The 25,076-nt window shown below is 46.2% G+C and overlaps 1 protein-coding gene across 2 annotated transcripts in view; it reads left to right on the forward strand.

Moving 5' to 3' along the window:
• The window catches only part of lztfl1 (leucine zipper transcription factor like 1), a 45,384-nt gene extending 20,771 nt beyond the window's left edge, over positions 1–24,613 (forward strand). The window contains exons 6-10 of one of the 2 annotated variants that reach the window (XM_033014825.1): positions 3,873–3,938; positions 4,049–4,126; positions 14,664–14,840; positions 19,391–19,494; positions 24,462–24,613. In XM_033014825.1, coding sequence (XP_032870716.1) covers positions 3,873–3,938; positions 4,049–4,126; positions 14,664–14,840; positions 19,391–19,494; positions 24,462–24,480 — 444 coding nt within the window. In that variant the 3' untranslated portion in view covers positions 24,481–24,613. The remainder of the gene's footprint in view (positions 1–3,872; positions 3,939–4,048; positions 4,127–14,663; positions 14,841–19,390; positions 19,495–24,461) is intronic. The other variant, XM_033014833.1, reaches the window with a different exon arrangement.
• The last annotated feature ends 463 nt before the right edge of the window (positions 24,614–25,076 follow it).

A 25,076-nucleotide genomic window follows, 5' to 3' on the forward strand; every position in this document is an offset into this window, starting at 1 on the left:
GTATAATGTGGATAAATGTGAGGTTCTCCATTTTGGTGGCAAAAACAGGAAAGCAGACTATTATCTAAATGGTGGCCGACTAGGAAAAGGGGAGATGCAGCGAGACCTGGGTGTCATGGTACACCAGTCATTGAAAGTGGGCAGGTACACAAAATTGCTGGGGAAACTCAGCGGGTGCAGCAGCATCTATGGAGCGAAGGAAATAGGCGACGTTTCGGGCCGAAACCCTTCTTCAGACTGATGGGGGGTGGGGAAAGAAATAAGGAAAAAGGGAGGAGGAGGAGGAGCCCGAGGGTGGGCGGATGGGAGGGTGGGAGGAGACAGCTAGAGGGTTAAGGAAGGGGAGGAGACAGCACGGGCTAGCCAAATTGGGAGAATTCAATGTTAAATTAAATTGAAAGTGGGCATGCAGGTGCAGCAGGCAGTGAAGAAAGCGAATGGTATGTTAGCTTTCATAGCAAAAGGATTTGAGTATAGGAGCAGGGAGCAGGAGTATAGGAGCAGGGAGGTTCTACTGCAGTTGTACAGGGTCTTGGTGAGACCACACCTGGAGTATTGCGTACAGTTTTGGTCTCCAAATCTGAGGAAGGACATTATTGCATAGAGGGAGCGCAGAGAAGGTTCACCAGACTGATTCCTGGGATGTCAGGACTGTCTTATGAAGAAAGACTGGATAGACTTGGTTTATACTCTCTAGAATTTAGGAGATTGAGAGGGGATCTTATAGAAACTTACAAAATTCTTAAGGGGTTGGACAGGCTAGATGCAGGAAGATTGCTCCCGATGTTGGGGAAGTCCAGGACAAGGGGTCACAGCTTAAGGATAAGGGGGAAATCCTTTGAAACCGAGATGAGAAGAACTTTTTTCACACAGAGAGTGGTGAATCTCTGGAACTCCCTGCCACAGAGGGTAGTCGAGGCCAGTTCATTGGCTATATTTAAGAGGGAGTTAGATGTGGCCCTTGTGGCTAAGGGGATCAGAGGGTATGGAGAGAAGGCAGGTACGGGATACTGAGTTGGATGATCAGCCATGATCATATTGAATGGCGGTGCAGGCTCGAAGGGCCGAATGGCCTACTCCTGCACCTAATTTCTATGTTTCTATGTTTCTATAACTTCATAGGTTCTAGGTGCAGATGTAGGCCATTCGACCCATCAAGCCTACTCCAAATTCAACCATGGCTGATCTATCTTTCCCTCTCAACCCCACTCTCCTGCCTACTCCCCATAGCCCCTGACACCTGTACTCATCAGGAATCTGTCAATAGAGTCATAGTCATAGTGATACAGTGTGGAAACAGGTCCTACAGCCCAACTTGCCCACACCGGCCGACATTGCCCCAGCTACACTAGTCCCACTTGCCAGCGCTTGGTCCATATCCCTCCAAACCTGTCCTATCCATATATCTGCCTAACTGTTTCTTAAACAATGGGACAGTCCCCGCCTCAACTACCTCCTCTGGAAGCTCGTTCCATACACCCACCACCCTCTGTGTGAAAAAGTTATCTTCTCCCCCTCACCTTGAACCTATGTCCTCTGGTCCTCGATTCCCCTACTCTGGGCAAGAGACTCTGTGCATCTATCCGATCTATTCCAATCATGATTTTGTACACCTCTATAAGATCATCCCTCATCGTCCTGCGCTCCATGTAACTCAACCTCTCTCTGTAGCTCAATCTCTGCCTTTTAAAAATAACCGCCATGAGGGGAGGTGGGAGTCGACAAAGGAGGACCCAACGTGGGGGGAGTGCCGCGGTGGGGGGAGGGGGGGGGAAGGTCCTGGAGTGGGATACTTCGTAACTTGGTAACCGCCCTTTACGTGGCAAGCAAAGAATTTCACTGTGGCTTGTCACATGTGACAATAAAGTTATTCATTTCATTCACGGCCATTGGAAGTCCACAAAATCATCTGCTTGCTATCTTTGCGATGAAGATCTGTTCTATTTTGGACCACCAGATCTTGTGTTAATTTTACAAACTCGCTGGCGCAGCGGTAGATTTGCTTCCTCATAGCGCCAGAGACCCGGGTTCAATCCTGACCACGGGTTCTGTCTGTATGGAGTTTGTACGTTCTCCCTGTGCTTGCATGGGTTTTCCCCTCGATCCGATTTTCTCCCACGAGTCATAGACGTACAGGTTTGTAGGTTAATTGGCTTTTGTAAAAATTCTAAATTGTGTGTAGGATAGTGTACGGGGTGATCGCTCATTGGCGCAGACTCGGTGGGCCGAAAGGCTTACTTCCACGCTGTATCTCGAAATTAAAAAACTGATCTAAACTAAACTAAACTCATTCAGTTCATCTCAAACTAAACTATTTAAAATCCTTAGTATGTGCAGGAAGGAACTGGAGATGCTGGTTTACACCGAAGACGGACACAAAAAGCTGGCGTAACTCAGTGGGACTGGCAGCATCTTGGGAGAAAAGGTGACATTTCGGGTCAAGATCTGATGTTTCTGAAGAAGGGCTTCGTCCCTAAAGGTCACCTATTCCTTTTCTCCAGAGATGCCGTCTGACCCTCTGAGTTTTGGGCCTGTCCCACTTACGCAACTTTTTCGGCGACTGCCAGCACCCGTCATAGGTCGTTGCAGGTCGGCGAAAATGTTCAACATGTTGAAAATTCACCGGCGACCAGAACAAGGTACGACTCTTTGGGCGACTGAGGAGACGACTCACGACCATAGTGATGACACCCTGGCGACATGTCTGAATGGTGGCCAATTAGGTGGCTGATTATTATCTGAATGGTGGCCGATTAGGAAAGGGGGAGATGCAACGAGACCTGGGTGTCATGGTACACCAGTCATTAAAAGTAGGCACGGAGGTGCAGCAGGCAGTGAAGAAGGCGAATGTTATGTTAGCATTCATAGCAAAAGGATTTGAGTATAGGAGCAGGGAGGTTCTACTGCAGTTGTAAAGTAAGTAAGTAAGTAAACTTTATTTATATAGCACGTTTAAATCAACTCGCGTTGAGACCAAAGTGCTTTACATAGAAGAAAAAAAAAAGAAAAAAAAATCACACCTGGAGTATTGCGTACAGTTTTGGTCTCCTAATCTGAGGAAAGACATTCTTGCCATAGAGGGAGTACAGAGAAGGTTCACCAGACTGATTCCTGGGATGTCAGGACTTTCATATGAAGAAAGACTGGATAGACTCGGCTTGTACTCGCTAGAGTTTAGAAGATTGAGGGGGGATCTTATAGAAACTTACAAAATTCTTAAGGGGTTGGACAGGCTAGATGCAAGAAGATTGTTCCCAATTTTGGGGAAGTCCAGAACAAGGGGTCACAGTTTAAGGATAAGGGGGAAATCTTTTAGGACCGAGATGAGGAAAACTTTTTTTACACAGAGAGTGGTGAATATTTGGAATTCTCTCCCGCAGAAGGTAGTTGAGGCCAGTTCATTGGCTATATTTCAGAGGGAGTTAGATGTGGCCCTTGTGGCTAAAGGGATCAGGGGGTATGGAGAGAAGGCAGGTACAGGATACTGAGTTGGATGATCAGCCATGATCATATTGAATGGCGGTGCAGGATCGAAGGGCCGAATGGCCTACTCCTGCACCTATTTTCTAGGTTTCTATGTTGCGGGGTGAAGCCTGTATGGCTGTGAGTAGTCGCCCAAAGAGTTGTACCTTGTTCTAGTTGCCACTGGATTTTCAACATGTTGAACATTTTCACCGACCTGCGACGACCTATGACGGGTGCCGGCAGTCGCCGAAAAAGTCGCGCAAGTGGGACAGGCCCCATAACTCCAGCTTTTTATGTCTTATCTTCCACTGAAATCACTTGATACACATTCTTGAACCAAATTCTTGTTTGATACAGAGTAAGTAAACTGCGACGAGAATGACTGAGCTTGACCTTTATTTGTGCAGGAGATCACACGACTCCAAGAGGAGAACGATAAGCTGAAGGCAAGACTAAAAACTATCGAAACACAGGTAACGTGATTTATCACCCTGATTGTTGATGACCGAGAAATGATCTCATGCTACAGCTGTCTTATCTGTTTCTTGAAACGTCTGACCATTTTTAATCACTGGAATTCTAGGCCACAAATGCATTGGATGAAAAGTTCAAATTAGAGCGAGTTCTTAAGGATTTAGAAAAAGCCCAAGGGGACCAAGAGGTAAGGCAAATTTAGAAGTTTTTAATTAGATGTCTTGTAGGCATTATTTTTCCAATATAGGTATCATAAATATGTGTTGGAAGGAACAGCAGATGCTGGTTTACACCAAAGATAGACACAAAATACTGGAGTAACTCAGCGGTCTCGACCTGAAACGTCACCCGATCCGTCTATCCAGAGATGCTGCATGACCCGCAGAGTTACTCCAGCACTCTGTGAAACGTCACCTATCCATGTTCTCCACAGATGATGCCTGACCCGCGGAGTTACTCCAGCACTCTGTGAAACGTCACCTATCCATGTTCTCCACAGATGCTGCCTGACTCGCTGAGTTACTCCAGCACTCTGTGAAGCGTCACCTATCCATGTTCTCCACAGATGCTGCCTGACCCGCTGAGTTACTCCAGCACTCTGTGAAACGTCACCTATCCATGTTCTCCACAGATGCTGCCTGACCCGCTGAGTTATTCCAGCATTTTGTGTCTATCAGAAATATGTCATAGTATTAGACCTGATATCTTGACTGACCATTGCATCCTGAAGTAAGTATTAAGGTAAGAACTATGATCGAGTATTAAGATCATAACTATTAAGTATGCTATAAACATTATGTTAATAACTACTAAACCACACGGTATTGGGGTTATTAAAGCACACGGTATTGGGGGTTCAGTATTGATGTGGATAGAGAACTGGCTGGCAGACAGGAAACAAAGAGTAGGAGTAAACGGGTCCTTTTCTCAATGGCAGGCAGTGACTAGTGGGGTACCACAAGGCTCAGTGCTGGGACCACAGCTATTTACAATATATATTAATGATTTGGACGAGGGAATTGAATGCAACATCTCCAAGTTTGCGGATGACACGAAGCTGGGGGGCAGTGTTAGCTGTGAGGAGGATGCTAGGAGGCTGTAAGGTGACTTGGATAGGCTGGGTGAGTGGGCAAATGCATGGCAGATGCAGTATAATGTGGATAAATGTGAGGTTATCAACTTTGGTGGCAAAAACAGTAAAGTAGACTATTATTTGAATGGTGGCCGATTAGGAACAGGGGAGATGCAACGAGACCTGGGTGTCATGGTACACCAGTCATTAAAAGTAGGCATGCAGGTGCAGCAGGCAGTGAAGAAAGCGAATGGTATGTTAGAATTCATAGCAAAAGGACTTGAGTATAGGAGCAGGGAGGTTCTACTGCAGTTGTACAGGGTCTTGGTGAGACCACACCTGGAGTATTGCGTACAGTATTGGTCTCCTAATCTGAGGAAGGACATTCTTGCCATAGAGGGAGTACAGAGAAGGTTCACCAGACTGATTCCTGGGATGTCAGGACTTTCATATGAAGAAAGACTGGATAGACTCGGCTTGTACTCGCTAGAATTTAGAAGATTGAGGGGGGATCTTATAGAAACTTACAAAATTCTAAAGGGGTTGGACAGCCTAGATGCAGGAAGATTGTTCCCGATGTTGGGGAAGTCCAGAACAAGGGGGTCACAGTTTAAGGATAAAGGGGAAATCTTTTAGGATTGAGATGAGAAAAACATTTTTTACACAGAGAGTGGTGAATCTCTGGAATTCTCTGCCACAGAATGTAGTTGAGGCCAGTTTATTGGCTATATTTAAGAGGGAATTAGATGTGGCCCTTGTGGCTAAAGGGATCAGGGGGTATGGAGAGAAGGAAGGTACAAGATACTGAGTTGGATGATCAGCCATGATCATATTGAATGGATGTGCTGGCTCGAAGGGCCGAATGGCCTACTCCTGCACCTATTGTCTATGTTTCTATGTAATAACCATTATCTAATAATAGTTACTTTTGCCTCGGTACAATAACTATTATTAATAGCTATAACTATGGGCAGCACGGTGGCGCAGCAGTAGAGTTGCTGCCCTACAGCGCCAGAGACCTGGGTTCGATCCTGACTATGGGTGCTTGTCTGTACGGAGTTTTTTGTACGTTCTCCTTGCAACCCGCGTGCTATTTCTCCGGGAGCTCCGGTTTCCTCCCACATTGCAAAGACATGCAGGCTTATAGCTGAATTGGCTTGGTGTACATGCAAATTATCCCTAGTGTGTGCAGGACAGTGCAGTCATACGAGGATAGCTAGTTGGTGGGGTCCCGGTGGGCCGAAGGGCCTGTTTCCGCACTGTATCTCTAAACCAAACAAAACCATTATTAATAAGTGATAACTATTATCTTAATAATAACTAGCTTACTACTAAACAAATAAGATAATAGACAATAGGTGCAGGAGTAGGCCATTCGGCCCTTCGAGCCAGCACCGCCATTCAATGTGATCATGGCTGATCATCCCCAATCAGTACCTCGTTCCTGCCTTCTCCCCATATCCCCTGACTCCGCTATCTTTAAGAGCCCTATCTAGCTCTCTCTTGAAAGTATCCAGAGAACCGGCCTCCACCGCCCTCTGAGGCAGAGAATTCCACACACATAACTCTATGTTAGAAAAAGTGTTTCCGCATCTCCGTTCTAAATGGCTTACTCCTTATTCTGGTTCTGGAATAGTAACTAATATCTGTTGGAATGTTGACTCTTGACTTATCATGAATGAAAAAAGTTACATCCGGCTGTATTACCTGTTGTTTCATAAGTGATTTCATAATTAGACCATTCGGCCCACCAAGTCTACTCCGTCATTCAATCATGGCTGATCTATCTCTTCCTCTCAACCCCATTCTCCTGCCTTCTCCCCTTTATCCCTGACACCCGTACTAATCAAGAACTATACTAAACTACATTTGTTCTTAATGTTTTATGTTTTATTCTTAATGGTTTACTGTATGTCGTGTTGGTACTTGCGAGCGGAGCACCAAGGCAAATTCCTTGTACGTGTACATACTTGGCCAATAAACTTATTCATTCAAATCTATCTTTCTCTGACTTAAAAATGTCCATTGACTTAGCCTCAACAGCCTGCTGTGGCAATGAATTCCACAGATTCACCACACTCTCTATCACCGGCCAACATGCCCCATCCACACTAGTCCACCTGGCTGCGTTAGGCCAATATCACTTTAAACCGATCCTGTCCGTGTACCTGTCCAAATGTTTCTTAAGCATTGCAATGGCACCTAGTTTAGGTGCCAGCTGTAAATTGTGGACCTTTTTATTCACTTAGCTGCAGCTGCAAACATAAGGAGGAGACCGTTATTGAAATAAGGATTTCACATAAGACATTAAGTGCTGGAGTAACTCAGCGGGTCAGGCGACATTTCTGGAGGACATCAATAGGTGGCGGTACGTGTCTGGGTCCTTCTTCACACTGAATGTAGCTATCACTCATTATGCGGCTCGAATGGAAAGGAGTAACTAGTCCCCACCTATCACTTGGCAGACTTTGTCCTGCCCCTTCTCTCTTCTCCTCCCCGCATTCAGTCTGAAAGGCCCCAACCCGAAACGTCACCTACCCATGTTGCCCAGAGATGCTGCCTGACCCGCTGAGTTACTCCAACACTGTATGAAACGTCACCTATCCATGTTCTCCACAGATGCTGCCTGACTCGCTGCGTTTCTAGGTGAAGACCATTCATCTAGATTGATACAGCGTGCAAACAGGCCCTTCGGCCCAACTTGCCCATGCCGACCAACATGTCCCAGCTACACTAGTCCCACCTGCCGCATTTGGCCCATATCGGCTTGTACTCGTTAGAATTTAGAAGATTGAGGGGGGATCTTATAGAAACTTACAAAATTCTTAAAGGGTTGGACAGGCTAGATGCAGGAAGATTGTTCCCGATGTTGGGGAAGTCCAGATCAAGGGGTCACAGTTTAAGGATAAGGGGGAAATCTTTTAGGACCGAGATGAGAAAAACATTTTTCACACAGAGAGTGGTGAATCTCTGGAATTCTCTGCCACAGAAGGTAGTTGAGGCCAGTTCATTGGCTATATTTAAGAGGGAGTTAGATGTGGCCCTTGTGGCTAAAGGGATCAGGGGGTATGGAGAGAAGGCAGGTACGGGATACTGAGTTGGATGATCAGCCATGATCATATTGAATGGTGGTGCAGGCTCAAAGGGCCGAATGGCCTACTCCTGCACCTAATTTCTATGTTTCTATGTTTATATCCCTCCAAAACTGTCCAATCCATGTACCTGTCTAAATGTTTCTTAAAAGTTGGGATAGTCTCAGCCTCTACTATCTCCTCTAACAGCTTATTCCATACACCCACCACCCTTTGTGTGGAAGGAAAGTTATCCCTTAGGTTCTCATTAAATCTATCCCCCCTCACCTTAAACCTATGTTCTCTGGTTCTCGATTCCCCTGCTCTCAGCAAAAGACCGTACACCCACCTGATCTATTCCTCTCATGATTTTGTACTCATCTATAAGATCACCCCTCATCCTCCGGTGCTCCAAGGAATAAAGTCCTAGTTTTCTCAACCTCTCCCGACAGCTCAGTCCCTCGAGTCCTGGCATCATCCTCGTAAATCTTCTCTCCAGCTTGACAGCATCTTTCCTATAATATGGTGCCCAAGACTGAACACAATACTCTAAAAGCGGCCTCAGCAATGTCTTGTGTAACTGTAGACCTCCCAACTTCTACACTCAATACTCTGTCTGATGAAGGACAGAAGGTAGACAAAAATTCTGGAGAAACTCAGCGGGTGAGGCAGCATCTATGGAGCGAAGGAAATAGGTGACGTTTCGGGTCCCGAAACATCGCCTATTTCCTTCGCTCCATAGATGCTGCCTCACCCGCTGAGTTTCTGCAGCATTTTTATCTACCTTCAATTTTCCAGCATCTGCAGTTCCTTCTTAAATAAGGACTCTCTTGAAGTAGTTTTGCTTCTCTGTTCCATTTACCCGCCTTTTGTTCTTTCTCCTGAACATCCTTATAATAAAAGACTTGCAAGCTTGGCTTTGAAAAATTACAATTGACAACATCCATTTTTCAATTTACAGTTTACAATTGAAAAACCCCCTCGAATCACTTTCTTCACTCCTTGCTCTGATTTTCTTTGTGGTCCAGGATGTGAATGTGTCCCTCAAGTAACCAAGAGACATTACAGCACAGAAAAAAAGCCCATTCAACCAAGATGCCTATCTAAGCAAGTTCTATTTCTGCATTTGACCCATCTCTCCGTAGATGTTTCCCATCAATAATCTGATTAACTATCACAGCAAGTGCCTATTTCATTTTAAACACTTCGACATTTAAAGATATTTGGACAGGTGCGTGGATCGGAAAGATTGAGATGTTGTATGGGCCAAATGCAGGCAAGTAGGACTAGTGTAGATCAGCATCTTGGTCGGCATGGGCAAGTTGGGCCGAAGGGCCTGTTTCCGTGCTGTATGACTCTATGACGACTTCAAATGTCCCAGTATTTACATTTTAATATTTGACGATTATTTTTATCCCTTTGTATGTGCTTGAGTGCTATGCCATTTGCAGAGCATGTTGTTTATAAGAACCAGATCCTCGCCCAATCTGCCGGGCCAAGTTATAGAGTGTCATACGTCATCAGCTTCTAGCGAGCTGACGGCCATCCACACTTCAGTAGAAGTTGTGATCACTGTCGTACACGGCATTGTAAGGAACGATGATAAAGCACACACACACACCTGAATCCTGTACTTCCAGCGGCAGAAGTCCACAGGAACTGGAGGACAGAGATGTGTGGTGCTTCCGTCACCGTTCCCGTTGGAAACCAGCACCACTGCGTCGCTAATGTTTCCAACGATGATGATGATTGAAATAAATGCTGGCATTGTGTTTGCTTTCTTTACTCTAGAGTTTAGAGATACAGCACAGAAACAGGCCCTTCGGCCCACCGAGTCCGCACTGACCAGCGACCCTCGCACATGATACTAACTGAAACACACTAGGGACAATTTACACAAGATGCTGGAGTAACTCAGCAGGGGTCAGGCAGCATTTCTGGAGAGAAAGAAGGAATAGGTGACTCCTTCTCTCTCTCAAGATGCTGCCTGTCCCGCTGAGTTATTCCAGCATTTTGACTAAATTGGATAGAAAAATGTATTTCTGAGCTGGAAACAGTGAGTGGACACAAATGACTCGTTTTTCAGATGCAAGACTGTGATGAGTGGAGGACTGTGTAGGAAGAAACTGCAGATGCTGGTTTAAATTGAAGATAACTCAGCGGGACAGGCAGCATCTCTAGTGGAGGATTATTGTGGTCCCAACTGTTCACAATCTATATCAATGAAGAAAGAATGGGTCGACTGGGCTTGTATTCGCTGGAATTTAGAAGGATGAGAGGTGATCTTATAGAAACATATAAAATTCTTAGACGACTGGACAGGGTTGATGCAGGGAAAATGTTCCCAATGTTGGGGGGAGTCCAGAACTAGGGGTCACAGTTTAAGAATAAGGGGTCGGCCATTTAGGACTGAGATGAGGAAAAACTTTTTCACCCAAAGAGTTGTGAATCTGTGGAATTCTCTGCCACAGAAGGCAGTGGAGGCCAATTCACTGGATGTTTTCAAGAGAGTTAGATTTACCTCTTAGGGCTGAAGGGATCAAGGGATATGGGGGGAAAAACAGGAACAGGGTACTGATTGTGGATGAACAGCCATGATCACATTGAATGGCGGTGCTGGCTCAAAGGGCCGAATGACCTACTCCTGCACCTATTGTCTATGTCTCTAAGTATGATGTATCTTATACCCAGCTGTATGAACATTGACTTCTCTAACCAAGTAATCCTTGCTTTCCCTCTCTCCATCCCTCCCCTCCATCCTTGTTGTCCTCCCTATTAAATTGTACGTTGTATGACTCGTTGTCAGCTTCCCCTCGCTAACAATGATCTATTCTGCATTTTCCTTGAACTTTGTTCCCTTTGATCTTTCGTTTTCGCACCTTACCCTTCCATATCTCTCGTTTCCCACTCCCCTGACTCAGAGTCTGAAGAAGGGTCTCGACCCGAAACGTCACCCACTCCTTCTCCAGAGATCCTGCCTGACCCGCTGAGTTACTCCAGCATTTTGTGCTATATAGTTTAGTTTAGAGATACAGCGCGGAAACAGGCCCTTTCGGCCCATAGGGTGCGCGCCGACCAGCGATCCCCGCACATTAACACTATCCTATACCCATTCGAGACAATTTTTACACATTTACCAAGCCAATTAACCTATATACCTGCAAGTCTTTGGAGTGTGGGAGGAAACCGTCGATCTCGGATGAAACCCACGCAGGTCACGGGGAGAACGTACAAACTCCGTACAGACAGCGCCCGTTGTCAGGATCGAACCCGGGCCTCTGGCGCTGTTTTTCGCTATAAGGCAGCAACTCCACCGCTGCGCCTCCGTGACCTCCCTATCTGGGGACAATTTACACAAAATGATATATCTACATTTCACTAATGGTGAAAAGCTAGGTGGCAGTACGATGCAGAGAGACTTTCAAAAGATGCAGGCAGGTTAAGTGAATGGGTGAGACTGCGGCATATAGAATGTAACCTGGGAAAAGGTGAATCGTCCGCTTTGGGAGAAAAAAGTCGAAAAGCAGAGGATGTTTTAAATGTTAAACGATGAAAAAATCTGGTGTTGAGGGACTCGGGTACCTTGCACACAAATCACACAAAGTTATAAACCGGAACAGCTAATATATATCTTATTAATGTTTATTAATATTAATGTTTTATGTGTCATTCCTAACTGTCACTGTATGTCGTGTTGTCACTTGCGGGCGGAGCACCAAGGCAAATTCCTTGTATGTGAATACCTGGCCAATAAACTTATTCATTCATTCATTCATTAGCTGCCAAAAGACCCTGGTGAGACTGCAACTGGTTCATTAGTTTAGTTTATTGTCGTGGGAACCAAGGTACAGTGGGAAGCTTTTTTGTTGCGTGCTCTCCAGTCAGCGGAAAGACAATACATGATTACAATCGAGCCGTCCACAGTGTACAGATACATGATAAAGGGAACAATGTTTAGTGCAAGGTAAAGTCCGATTAAATTGGTCCAAAAGTCTCCAATGAGATAGATAGTAGTTCAGCACTGCTCTCTAGTTGGTGATAGGACGGTTCAGTTGCCTAATAACAGCCAGGAAGAAACTGTCCCTGAATCTGGAGGTGTGCGTTTGTTTTCACACTTCTGTACCTCTTGCCGATGGGAGAGGGGAGAAGAGGGAGTAGCCGGGGGTGCGACTGGTCCTTGATTATGCTGCTGGCCTTGCCGAGGCAGTGTGAGGTGTAGATGGAGTCAATGGAAGGGAGGTTGGTTTGTGTGATTCTGGGCTACTTCCACAATTCTGTAACACAGATCTAATCTCTCTACTTTGTTGTCAAGGGAATGCACTAAAGGTTCACCAGATGCATGGGGAGGGAGGATCTCCATTGAAGAGAGTTTAGTTTAGAGATTGAGCATGGAGACTGGCCCTTCAGCCCACCGAGTCCATGCTGACCATCGATCACCCATTCACACTAGTTCTACGTTAAACCACTTTCTCATCCACTCCCTACATACCAGGGGGTAATTTACAGAGAGCCGATTAACCTGCAAAACCCGCACCTCTTTGGGACGTGGGAAGAAACACACGTCCCAAAGAACGTGCAAACTCCATGCAGACAGCGCCCGAGGTTAGGATGGAACCTGGGTTTCTGGTGCCGTGGGGCATCAGCTCTACCAGCTGCGCTTCTTTGCCGGCATAGCTGCGCCACTTAAAGATGAACAGATAGACAAATCTCCCGGCCCTGATCAGATGTATCTGAGGACACTGAGAAGCTAGAGAGGAAGTTGCAGGAGCCCTGGCTGACACGACGAGTCCTTCAATAAGACTGAAGGGAGGCGAATGTTGTGCCTCTCTTCATGAAGGGCTGCAGGAAAAAGACTCGGAACTACAGAATACTAGAGAGTATTCCGAGGGGTAGGATATACATGCACTTAGATGGACAAAGGGTTGATTGGGGATAGTCAATATGGTTTTGTACGTGGGAGGTTGTGTCTCACAAATGTGAATTGAGTTTTTTGAAGATGTGACCAAAAAGGTCGGTGAGGGCAAACCTGCAGACGTTGTCCACATGGATTTCAGAATGGCATTCTTGGTTCTTGGTTTCTTGGTCCTCCAAAATATTCCAAATGGAATTTAAACTGGAGGTGGTGAAGGGAGGTCTTAAGCCAGAAAGGGTTATTGGGAAGGTTCTGTATGGTAGGCTGCTCTGGAAGGTTCGATCCCACGGGATTCAAGGATTCAAGGAGAGATAGCTGAATGGATGGAAATAAAAAGCTGGAGTAACTCAGCAGGACAGGCAGCATCTCTGGAGAGAAGGAATAGGAGACCCTTCTTCAGACCTTTTGGAAAACTTACTTTACTTTAGAAAATTGGCTGATGGAAGGAAGCAGAGGGTGATGGTGGAAGGTTGCTTTTCAGACTGGAGGATTATGACGAGTGGTGTGCCTCAGGGTTCAGTGCTGGGCCCATTGCTATTTGTAATCTATATCAATGATTTGGATGAGGACGTACATGACATGGTTAGCAAGTTTGCAAAAGACACTAAAGTGTATTGTAGATTGTGAAGATGGTTGTGAACGATTGCAGCAGGATCTGGATCGATTGGCCAGGTGGGCTGAGGAATGGTTGATGGAATTTAACACAGAGGAGTGTGAGGTGTTGCATTTTGGGATGTCCAACACAGGCAGGATCTACACAGTGAATGGTCAGCCTCTGGGGAGTGTTGTACAGAGGCATCTAGGAGTACAGGTACATAGTTTGTTGAAAGTTGCATCACAGGTAGATAGGGTGGTCAAAAAGGCTTTTGGCATATTGACCTTCATCAGTCAGAGTATTGAGTATAGAAGTTGGGAGATCATATTGCAGTTGCATAAGACATTGGTGAGACCACATTTAGAGTATTGTGTTCAGTTCTGGGAACCATGTTATGGAGAAATGTCAAGCTGGAAAGGGTGCAGAGAAGATCTCCGAGGATGGTTCAGGTCAGGTCAGGTCATCTTGTGGAGCAAATGAACAGATGACACTTTGGATCGGAAACCCTTCCTCAGACTCTGAAATGTCCCGACCTGAAACGTTATCTGTCCATTCCCTCCGCAGATGCTGCCTGGCTCGCTGAGACCCTCCAGCACTCTGTGTTTAGACCGAATAGCATTTGCGTACAGGGTGGTCTCTTCCAGTATCATAAATTTGTTTGATCCTGAGGTTTCAGAATTTGTAATGTACTCTTTGCTCTTATTGAATTTAACTTAATTCTGGTAATGCATTCCAAAAAAACTTTGATGTTGAAGATATGGTGTGTTATATAAAAATTTGAAATGTTTGTTTTAAACCAAGTTACCAAAAAAAAATTGCTTTTGTAAATGTTATTTTTGTCTTTTACGTGTTTGCACAGTCATATTTTAATATAAATTTATTTACTTCCTGGTGCCTACCTGTATGGTATATTGGTACGTATTACTTAATCATCTTGGACTTCAATGAATATCACTGGTGCTTAAAGCACACAATGGATGTAATTTGTGCATTCAACTGCATTTCACTTTCCATTGGCCTTTTCTTGTACTTTTGTCCAAAACAAATGATGAGGTATCTCAATCTTTCTCTTAGCCCAAATTAAAAATGCAGGAGGTGTCAGACCTGGAGACATCACTGGCAAAACTGAGGGCGGATTTTGAGAAGAGTCTGAACATGAGCAGTGAGAACCAGAAGAGTTTAGAGGACAATCTCATTTCCACCAAACACGATCTGCTCAAAGTACAAGAAGATCTCCTGCTGGCCGAGAAGGTTCGTATCGCAAACCTCTTCATTAAATCGGCACGGTGGCGCAGCGGTAGAGTTGCTGCCTCACAGCGCCAGAGACCCGGGTTCCATCCTGGCTATGAGTGCTTGACTGTACGGAGTTTGAACGTTCTCCCCGTGACCTGCGTGGGTTTTCTCCGAAAACTCCGGTTTCCTCCCACACTCGTAAGACGTACAGGTTTGTAGGTTGATTGACTTGGTATAAATTAAAAAATTGTCCCTAGTGTAGGAAAGTGTTAATGTACGGAGATCGCTGGTCGGTGTGGACTTCAGGGCCTGTTTCCGCGCTATATCTGTAAACTAACTTAAACTAAATAACTCTTTAGGTACATTGGCCTTCATCAGTGGTCATTGAAGTGGCAGAAGTTGTGATGTTATGCTGTAGCCTTGAGTCCACACCGACCAACATGCCCCATCTACGCTAGGCCCACCTGCCTGCGTTTGGCCCATATCCCGCTAAACCTGTCCTATCCATGTACCTGCCTAAACGTTTCTTAAACGTTACGATAATCCCTGTCTCAACTACCTCCTCTGGCAGCTCATTCCTTACACCCACCATCCTTTGTGTGAAAAAATCACCCCTCAGGTTCTTATTAAATCTTTTCCCCCTCACCATCAACCTATGTCCTCTGGTCCTCGATTCCCCTACTCTGGGCAAGAGACTCTGTGCGTCTACCCGATCTATTCTTCTCTTGATTTTGTATACCTCTATAAGATCACCCCTCATCCTCCTGCGCTCCAAGGAATAGAGTCCCAGCCTGCTCAACCGCTCCCAATAGCTCAGGCCCTCGAGTCCTGGCAACATCCTGGTAAATCTTTCCAGCTTGACAACATTTTCCTATAACATGGTGCCCAAAACTGAACACAATACTCTAAATAGACAATAGACAATAGGTGCAGGAGGAGGCCATTCGGCCCTTCGAGCCAGCACCGCCATTCAATGTGATCATGGCTGATCATCCCCAATCAGTACCCCATTCCTGCCTTCTCCCCATATCCCCAGACTCCACTATCTTTAAGAGCCCTATATAGCTCTCTCTTGGAAGTATCCAGAGAACCGGCCTCCGCCCTCTGAGGCAGAGAATTCCACAGACTCACAACTCTCTTTGAAAAGATGTTTGCTCGTCTCCGTTCTAAATGGCTTACCCCTTATTCTTAAACTGTTGCCCCTGGTTCTTGACTCCCCCAACATCGGGAACATGTTTCCTGCCTCTAGCGTGTCCAAACCCTTAATGATCTTATATGTTTCAATAAGATCCCCTTCGAAACTCCAGAGTATACAAGCCCAGCCGCTCCATTCTCTCAGCATATGACAGTCCCGCCATTCCGGGAATTAACCTTGTAAACCTACGCTGCACTCCCTCAATAGTAGGAATGTCCTCCTCAAATTAGGGGACAAAAACTGCACACAATACTCCAGGTGTGGTCTCACTAGGGCCCTGTACAACTGCAGAAGGACCTCTTTGCTCCTATACTCAACTCTTGATATGATGGCCAACATGCCATTCGCTTTCTTCACTGCCTGCTGTACCTGCATGCTTACTTTAATTGACTGATGAACAAGGACCCCCAGATCCCGTTGTACTTCCCCTTTTCCCAACTTGACACCATTTAGATAGTAATCTGCCTTCCTGTTTTCCCTGTGGGATGTGGGAAAAAATAGATGCAGCTCGAGATGGAGGGGGGCAGGAAAGATTGAGGGGGCTCAGTCTGGTGTATTATCTAAAATTGTAGAATTAGATGTTCATACTGTTGAGCCCCTCCGCCACAATTATATTCCTGTGGCAGGTAAAGGTGCAGCAGCGTGTAATCGAGCAGTCAATCTCTTGTTCCTCAGCGCGCGCTTAGTGCCAAAGTAGGCTTTGCCAAGAGAAGTCAGAGGCGACCGCTCATCATTATAAAACAGTTGGCAATCCCTGACTGATAAAATCATTTTGCAAAGCACAAAAGTGCTAGAGGAACTCAGCAGGTCAGGCAGCATCTGTGGAGGGAAATGGACAGGAGAGCTTTCGGGTCGGGACCCTTATTCAGGCAACCTGTAGTAGGGGGAAGAAAGCTGGATAGGAGAGGTAATTTATTTAGCGAATGCAAAGTCCTTTAGCCAAGCAGTTGCCTCTTGATCTGCTGTATGAAGGGTGACAAGTCCTCCTTTGAGTCTTTGTTGAGGGCATGCTTCAATGATGTGTTGCATTGTTTGCTGCTCTCCACAAGCACACCATGGGGTTGGACTGCTGCCCCATTTGTGAAGGCTGGCCAAGCAGGGGCCATGTCCAGTCCTGAATCTATTCAGCGTCGTCCACTGCTTCCTTGGGAGATTGGTGCCAGGGACCGGTAGGGTGGGGTCTGACACCAGATGTTTATTTGGGACGTCCTTGGACTCCCATTCCCTTTTCCAAGCTGATTGGATGGTGAAATCAGCTGGTGGTGGGTTCTTCCAAATTGGTCGTCTAGATGGAAGTCGAGCAGTGGGTGGGTTGAAGATGTCCATGTGAATTGGCAGATGAGGGGAGTTTTTGGTCTTTTGGAGCATCCTTTGAGTGAGGACTACTCGCCGGATGTGTGGAGGGGCTATGTTGGATAGGACAGGGAGCCAGGGGAGTGGTGTTGAGCGGATTGTTCCTGTGATGATCCTCATTGTTGAGTTCAATTGGGTATCCACATGGTGTGTGTGGGATGACCTGGACAAACAGGGGCACAATATTCGGCTGAAGAAAATGCAAGGGCTAGTGCTGAAATGCGCAGTGTGGGGGCTGCTGCCCCCCACTTTGAGCCAGCAAGCTTACTGAGGAGATTGTTTCTGGACTTCACCTTAGCTGCTGTTCTTTTAAGATGTTCCTTGAAGGATAGGGTCCTGTCAAGGGTCACTCCGAGGTAGGTTGGAGTGGGGGCATACTTCAGTTTGGTCCTGCTCAGATAGATGTTTGGTTCTCTTGTGGCTTCTGCATTATGGAGGTGGAACACACTAGAGACCGTTTTTGCTGGGCTTGGTTTTAGGCGCCAGGTTTTGCAGTACTCGTCCAGTTTAGCAAGGTCTTCATTGAGCACCTGTTCCAATGTACCAAAATCTGGTGCTTGGAAGGCCAAACAGATGTCATCTGCATAGATGAATTTGCGGGATTTGGTGGTGGGTAGGTCATTTGTGTAAAGGTTGAACAAGGTTGGGGCTAAAACTGACCCTTGCGGGAGCCCATTCTTCTGTATTCTCCATGCACTCTTGTTCTGTCCAAGGTGAACTCTGAACCTGCGGTTGGAGAGCAGAGATTTGATGGTTTCTGATGCCCAGGCAGGGAGTGCTTTGGTGAGTTTTAGGTGGAGGCCTTTGTGCCACACAGTGTCATAGGCTGCGGTGAGATCAAGGAACACTGCCCCGGTCTTCAGTTTGTTCTCGAAGCCGTTTTCAATGCAGGTGGTTAGGGCCAGAACTTGTTCTCCTGTGCTGCGGTCCTTGCGGAAACCTGCCTGATCCACACTGAGAATCTCTTCTACTCCTGGAGATATACGTTGTAGTATAAGGCGTTCTAAGATTTTGAGTGGGACGCAGAGTAGAGAGATTGGGCGGTAGCTTGCTGGTAGTTTTTCGTCTTTGCCAGGTTTTGGTATAGCAATGACTTTTGCTGTCCGCCATATCTTTGGGATGGAGTTAGTCTGTATGGCCCTAGTGTAGAGTTGGGTCAGCCAGGTTAGAGCTCGGGGGTAATGGTAGGACAAGTACTGGTGAATGAGCGGAGGATACAGTTGAGGGTGGTGGGAGGGGGGGGGGTTTGTTCCCAGCTGGGTGGATAAAGGTCCGAGGTGATGAGGAGACCAAAGGGCGTCAGATGAGGAGTGAAAAGTTCATCTCGTAGCCATTCGGCCCATCGAGTCTGCTCTGCCATTCAATCATGGCTGATCTATCTTTCCCTCTCAACCGCATTTTCCTACCTTCTCCCCATAACCCTTGGCACCTGTACTAATCAAGAATCTATCTCCGCCTTAAAAATATCCATTGACTTGGCCTCCACAACCGTCTGTGGCAATGAATTCCACAAATTCACTGTCCTCTGGCTGAAGAAATTCCTCATCTCCTTCAGTTTAGTTTAGAGATACAGCGCGGAAACTGGCCCTTCGGCCTACCGAGTCTGCACTGACCAGCGATTAACATATTAACACTACCTGACACTCACTAGGAGCAATTTATCAATTATACCAAGCCAATTCACCTACAACCCTGTACGTCTTTGGAGTGTGGGAGGAAACCAAAGATCTCGGAGAAAACCCACGCAGGTCACGGGGTGAACGTACAAACTCCGTACAGACAGCACCCATAATCGGGATCGAACCCGGGTCTCCAGTGGTATAAGCGCTGTAAGGCAGCAACTCTCCCGCTGCGCCACCGTGCCGCCCCACTTATGGGCAATATTACTTGAAATTAGGGAATTCAATGTTCCCCAGTATATCTGAAATGTTAATTCAATGTTGCTGTTTTGTTGTAAATATTTTGTTTGAACGATATTTTAAGCGCCACTGTTTCAATGAAACGTCAATTTTATTCACAGGAACTGGAGAAAAAGTTCCAAGAAACTGCCGCTTACCGCAATATGAAAGAATTATTAACGAAAAAGAACGAGCAAGTGAAGGAACTGCGTAAACGCCTCTCACAGTAAGATGACGTCTGGAAAATAAAATTGCCGTTTTCAATTCAGGTTTGGAAGGGTAGCGATCCTTAGTTACTTTCCACGGTACAGGTTGGAGAGGGACAAGCTATCAGCTAGGAGCTTGAAAGCGCGCACCACTAGACTTGAGTTGCTGCCTTGCAACTCTTGCAGCGCCAGAGACCCGGGCTCGATCCCGACTACGGGTGCTGTCTGTACGGAGTTTGTCCGTTCTCCCCGTGACCGTGTGGGTTTTCGCCGAGATCTTCGGTTTCCTCCCACACTCCAAAGACCTACCGATTGTAGGTAAATTGGCTTGGTATAATTGTAAAACTGTCCCTAGAATGTGTAATACAGTGTTTAGTGTACGGGGATCACTGGTCGGCGCGGACTCGGTGGGCCGAAGGGCCTGTTTCCCTGCTGTATCTCTAAACTAAACTAAACAGCGACTCCCCCTCTGTTATCAGACTTCTGAACGGTCCTTCCATAAGCTAGGGTGCTGTCCGATTAACCTCTAACCCCATTGCGGACATTGGACTTTGTCTCTGGAACTGATGCGCTACAATGCTGAGAGCCACAGTGCATTCAGAAAGTATTCAGACCCCTTTTTCCACATTTTGTTACGTTACAGCCTTATTTAAAAATTGATTAATTTTTTAATCATCAATCTACACACAATACCCCAGAATGAAGAAACGGAAACAGGTGTTTAGAAATTTTTGCAAAGTAATTAAAAAGAAATAACTGAAATATCACAGACCCTTTGCTATGACACTCAAAATTGAGCTGAGGTTCATCATGTTTCCATTGATTATCCTTGAGATGTTTCTACAACTTGATTGGAGTCCACCAGTGGTAAATGACCAGTGACTAGTGGGGTACCGCAAGGCTCGGTGCTGGGACCGCAGCTATTTACAACATACATCAATGATTTAGATGAAGGGATTCAAAGTAACATTAGCAAATATGCAGATGACACAAAGCTGGGTGGCAGTGTGAACTGGGTGGCAGCACCCGCCGGGGGCTCCAACAACAAGACCCGGAGCAGGGCCTTGCATCACCCGGCGCGGCGTTAATGGCCGCGGGACAATTGCCATCGCCCGCTGGGGGTTTGACTCTGACATCGGGAGGGGAATGGGGAGTGCAGGGGAGAGATAAGTTTTTTTGCCTTCCATCACAGCGAGGAGGAGATGCGCTGTGATGGATGTCTGTGTAAATTGTGTTGTGTCTTGGGTCTTTTTTTCTTGTGTGTATGACTGCAGAAACAACATTTCATTTGAGCCTCTATGAGGTTCAAGTGACAAATAAATTGTATTGTATATTGTGTATTGTGAACTGTGAGGAGGATGCTATGAGAATGCAGGGTGACATGGACAGGTTGGGTGAGTGGGCAGATGCATGGCAGATGCAGTTTAATGTGGACAAATGTGAGGTTATCCACTTTGGTAGCAAAAACAGGAAGGCAGATTACCATCTAAATGGTGTCAAATTGGGAACAGGGAAAGTACAACGGGATCTGGGGGGGGTCCTTGTTCATCAGTCAATCAAAGTAAGCATGCAGGTACAGCAGGCAGTGAAGAAAGCGAATGGCATGTTGGCCTTCATAACAAGAGGAGTTGAGTACAGGAGCAAAGAGGTCCTTCTGCAGTTGTACAGGGCCCTAGTGTGACCATACCTGGAGTATTGTGTGCAGCTTTGGCCTCCAAATTTGAGGAAGGACATTCTTGCTATTGAGGGAGTGCAGCGTAGGTTTACAAGGTTAATTCACGGGATGGTGGGACTGTCATATGCTGAGAGAATGGAGCGGCTGGGCTTGTACACTCTGGAGTTTCGAAGGATGAGAGGGTATCTTATTGAAACATATAAGATTATTTAGGGATTGGACACGTTAGAGGCACGAAACATGTTCCCGATGTTGGGGGAGTCCAGAACCAGGGGCCACAGTTTAAGAATATGGGGTAAGCCATTTAGAACGGAGTTGAGGAAACACTTTTTCACACAGAGAGTTGTGAGTCTGTGGAATTCTCTGCCTCAGAGGGCGGTGGAGGCCAGTTCTCTGGATATTTTCAAGAGAGAGCTAGATAGGGCTCTTAAATATAGCAGAGTCAGGGGATTTGGGGAGAAGGCAGGAACGGGGTATTGATTGTGGATGATCAGCCATGTTCACATTGAATGGCGGTGCTGGCTCGAAGGGCCGAATGGCCTACTCCTGCACTTATTGTCTATTGCCTATAAGTTACATTGATTGGACATGATTTGGAAAGGCACACATCTGTCTATATAAGGTCCCACAGATGACAGTGCATGTCAGAGCAAAAACCAAGCCATGAAGATGTAGGAATTGTCCGTAGACCTTCGAAACAGGATTGTGTCGAGACACATGTCTGGGGAAGGGTATAAAACAATTTCTGCAGCATTGCAGGTCCCGAAGAGCACAGTGGCCTCCGTCATTCTTAAATGGAAGAACTTTGGAACCACCAGGACTCTTCATAGAGCTGGCCGCCCAGCCAAACAGCAATCAGGGATGAAGGGCCTTCAGGTGACCAAGAACCCGATGGTCACTCTGTGGAGCTGGGAGAACCTTCCAGAAGGACAACTATATCTGCAGCACTCCCTCAGTCAGGCCTTTATGGTAGAGTGGCCAGACAGAAGACACCCCTCAGTAAAAGGCACATGACAGCCCGCTTTGAGTTTGCCAAAAGGCATGAGAAACAAGATTCTCTGGTTCTCTGAAACCAAGATTGAACTCTTTGGCCTCAATACCAAGCGTCACGTCTTGATAAAACCAGGCACCGCTCATCACCTGGCCAATACCATACCTACGGTGAAGCATGGTGGTGGCAGCATCATGCTGTGGGGACGTTTTTCAGCGGCAGGAACTGGGAGACTAGTCAGGATTGAGGGAAAGATGAACGGAGCAAAGTGCAGAGAGATCCTTGATGAAAACCTGCTCCAGAGCGTTCTGGACCTCAGACTGGGGCTGTGGTTCACCTTCCAACAGGACAACGACCCTAAGCACACAGCCAAGACGTGCCAAGTCTGTGAATGTCCTTGAGTGGCCCAGCCAGAGCCCGGACTTGAACCCGATCGAACATCTTTGGAGGGACCTGAAAATAGCTGTGCATCGACGCTTCCCATCCAACCTGACAGAGCTTGAGAGGATCTGCAGAGAAGAATGAGAGAAATTACCCAAATACAGGTGTGCCAAGCTTGCAGCGTCATACCCATGAAGACTTGAGGCTGTAATCACTGCCAGAACAACAAAGTACTGAGTAAAGGGTTTAAATACTGATGTAAATGTGACATTTCAGTTATTTCTTTTTAATTACTTTGCAAAAGTTTCTAAACACCTGTTTTCACTTAGTGCAAGGGAAAGATCAATCAAAGATTGTCCGAGGGTCTCCAATGAGGTAGAGAACAGTTCAGCACGGCTTTCTAGATGTTGGAAGGATGGTTCAGTTGCCTGATAACAGCGTGGTTAAGTTTTAAATTGACCTTTTATTAGCTTGTAGCTCTAGTCCTTCTGTCCCGCCCTGAGGAACGGAAAATATATTGATCTGAATGTCTAGGGAGTAAACCCTGAGCAAAACCAACAGAGTAAGCAAGGTTACGGCAGGATATTTGTGGTTTACCAGCAGGTTAAATGCTGATGTCAAGATTAAAAGCGACACAGTTGAAATGCCTTCACAATACCTGCTGCACCACTTGTTGTGGCGTGGACTTGTTAGGGCCTGTTTCCGCGCTGTATCTCTGAACTAAACTAAATTCAACCAAACCAAAGCTGTTCACTGTACCTCGTTGCTAAACCAAACTAAACCCACACCGGCCAACATGCCCCATCTAGAGAGTTGTGAGTCTGTGGAATTATCTGCCTCAGAGGGCGTTGGAGGCAGGTTCTCTGGATGCTTTCAAGAGAGAGCTAGATAAGACTCTTAAAAATAGTGGAGTCAGGGGATATGGGGAGAAGGCAGGAATGATTGGGGATGATCAACTATGATCACATTGAATGGCGGTGTTTGCTCGAAGGGCCAAATGGCCTACTCCTGCACCTATTGTCTATTATCTATTATCTACATCAGTCCCACCTGCCGGCATTTGGCCCATATCCCCCCAAATTTGTCCTATCCATTAACCTGAATCCAAGTAACTGTTTCATAAACGTCGCGATAGTCCCAGCCTCAACTACCTCCGCTAGCAGCACGTTCCATACACCCACCACCCATTGTGTGAAAAAGTTACCCCTCAGATTCCATTAAATCTTTCCCCCCCTCACTTTAAACCAACGTGCTGTGGTTCTTGATTCCCCTGCTCTGGGCAAAAGACTCTGAGCGTCTATTCCTCTCATGAATTTGTACCCCTCTATAAGATCACTCCTCATCCTCCTGCGCTCCAAGGAATGGAGTCCCAGCCTACTCAACCTCTCCCTGCAGCTCACACCCTCTAGTCCTGGCTCAACGCTACATCGCAGTGTTGAGATGTTTAGCTGCAACTGAGCGCTATGCGGGCACGTAGGCCCTCACAGGACGACATCAAATGAAACACCTACATGACACTCCAGTTGAGTTAGAGTCCTGGAGTCATACAGCACAGAAACAGGCCCTTCAGCCCAACCCATCCATGCTGACCCCAGTAACTGACCCGCTGAGTTACTACAGCACTCTGAAACGTCACCTATCCATGTTCCCCACAGATGCTGCCTGACCCGCTGAGTTACTCCAGCACTTTGTGAAACGTCACCTATCCATGTTCTCCACAGATGCTGCCTGACCCGTTGAGTTACTCCAGCACTCTGGGTCCTTTTACGTATTTACCAGCATCTGCAGTTCTTTGTTTCTACAAATAGCTTCCAACAAGTGTTTTAAAATAACAACCTAGGAAGTATTTTAAATGTAATGACCAGCATGTGTTTAATTGAGTGTGGTAGTATTGCTCTATGCTGGGAGTGGAACACTAACTGTGCGTTTAATACTTTCAGGTATGAAGCAGGGGACTAAAGTTGGACTCTTGTCAAGGTGCTTCAGAAAATCATTTTACTTCTTTGCCGTGTTTGGGAGATTTTATTTAGAACTGTTTCTTTGAATGTTTTTGCTTTAAATTAAATAAAAATTCTGTGACATTTATTTTGAATGCGTTCTGTCCGCGTCATTTACTTGCAACTCAGTTTTGTCTCTAGGTGCATTCACGTTAGTGAAGTGGTAACCAATGATATCAGTGGTAACCAGACTGATTCCTGGGATGTCAGGACTTTCATATGAAGAAAGACTGGATAGACTCGGCTTGTACTCGCTAGAATTTAGAAGATTGAGGGGGGATCTTATAGAAACTTACAAAATTCTTAAAGGGTTGGACAGGCTAGATGCAGGAAGATTGTTCCCGGTGTTGGGGAAGTCCAGGGCAAGGGGTCACAGCTTAAGGATAGAGGGGAAATCCTTTAAGACCGAGATGAGAATTTTTTTTTCACACAGAGAGTGGTGAATCTCTGGAACTCTCTGCCACAGAAGGTAGTTGAGGCCAGTTCATTGGCTATATTTAAGAGGGAGTTAGATGTGGCCCTTGTGGCTAAAGGGATCAGGGGGTATGGAGAGAAGGC

The sequence above is a fragment of the Amblyraja radiata genome, chromosome 2 (genome assembly GCF_010909765.2).
Source record: "Amblyraja radiata isolate CabotCenter1 chromosome 2, sAmbRad1.1.pri, whole genome shotgun sequence".
Lineage (NCBI taxonomy): Eukaryota > Metazoa > Chordata > Chondrichthyes > Rajiformes > Rajidae > Amblyraja > Amblyraja radiata.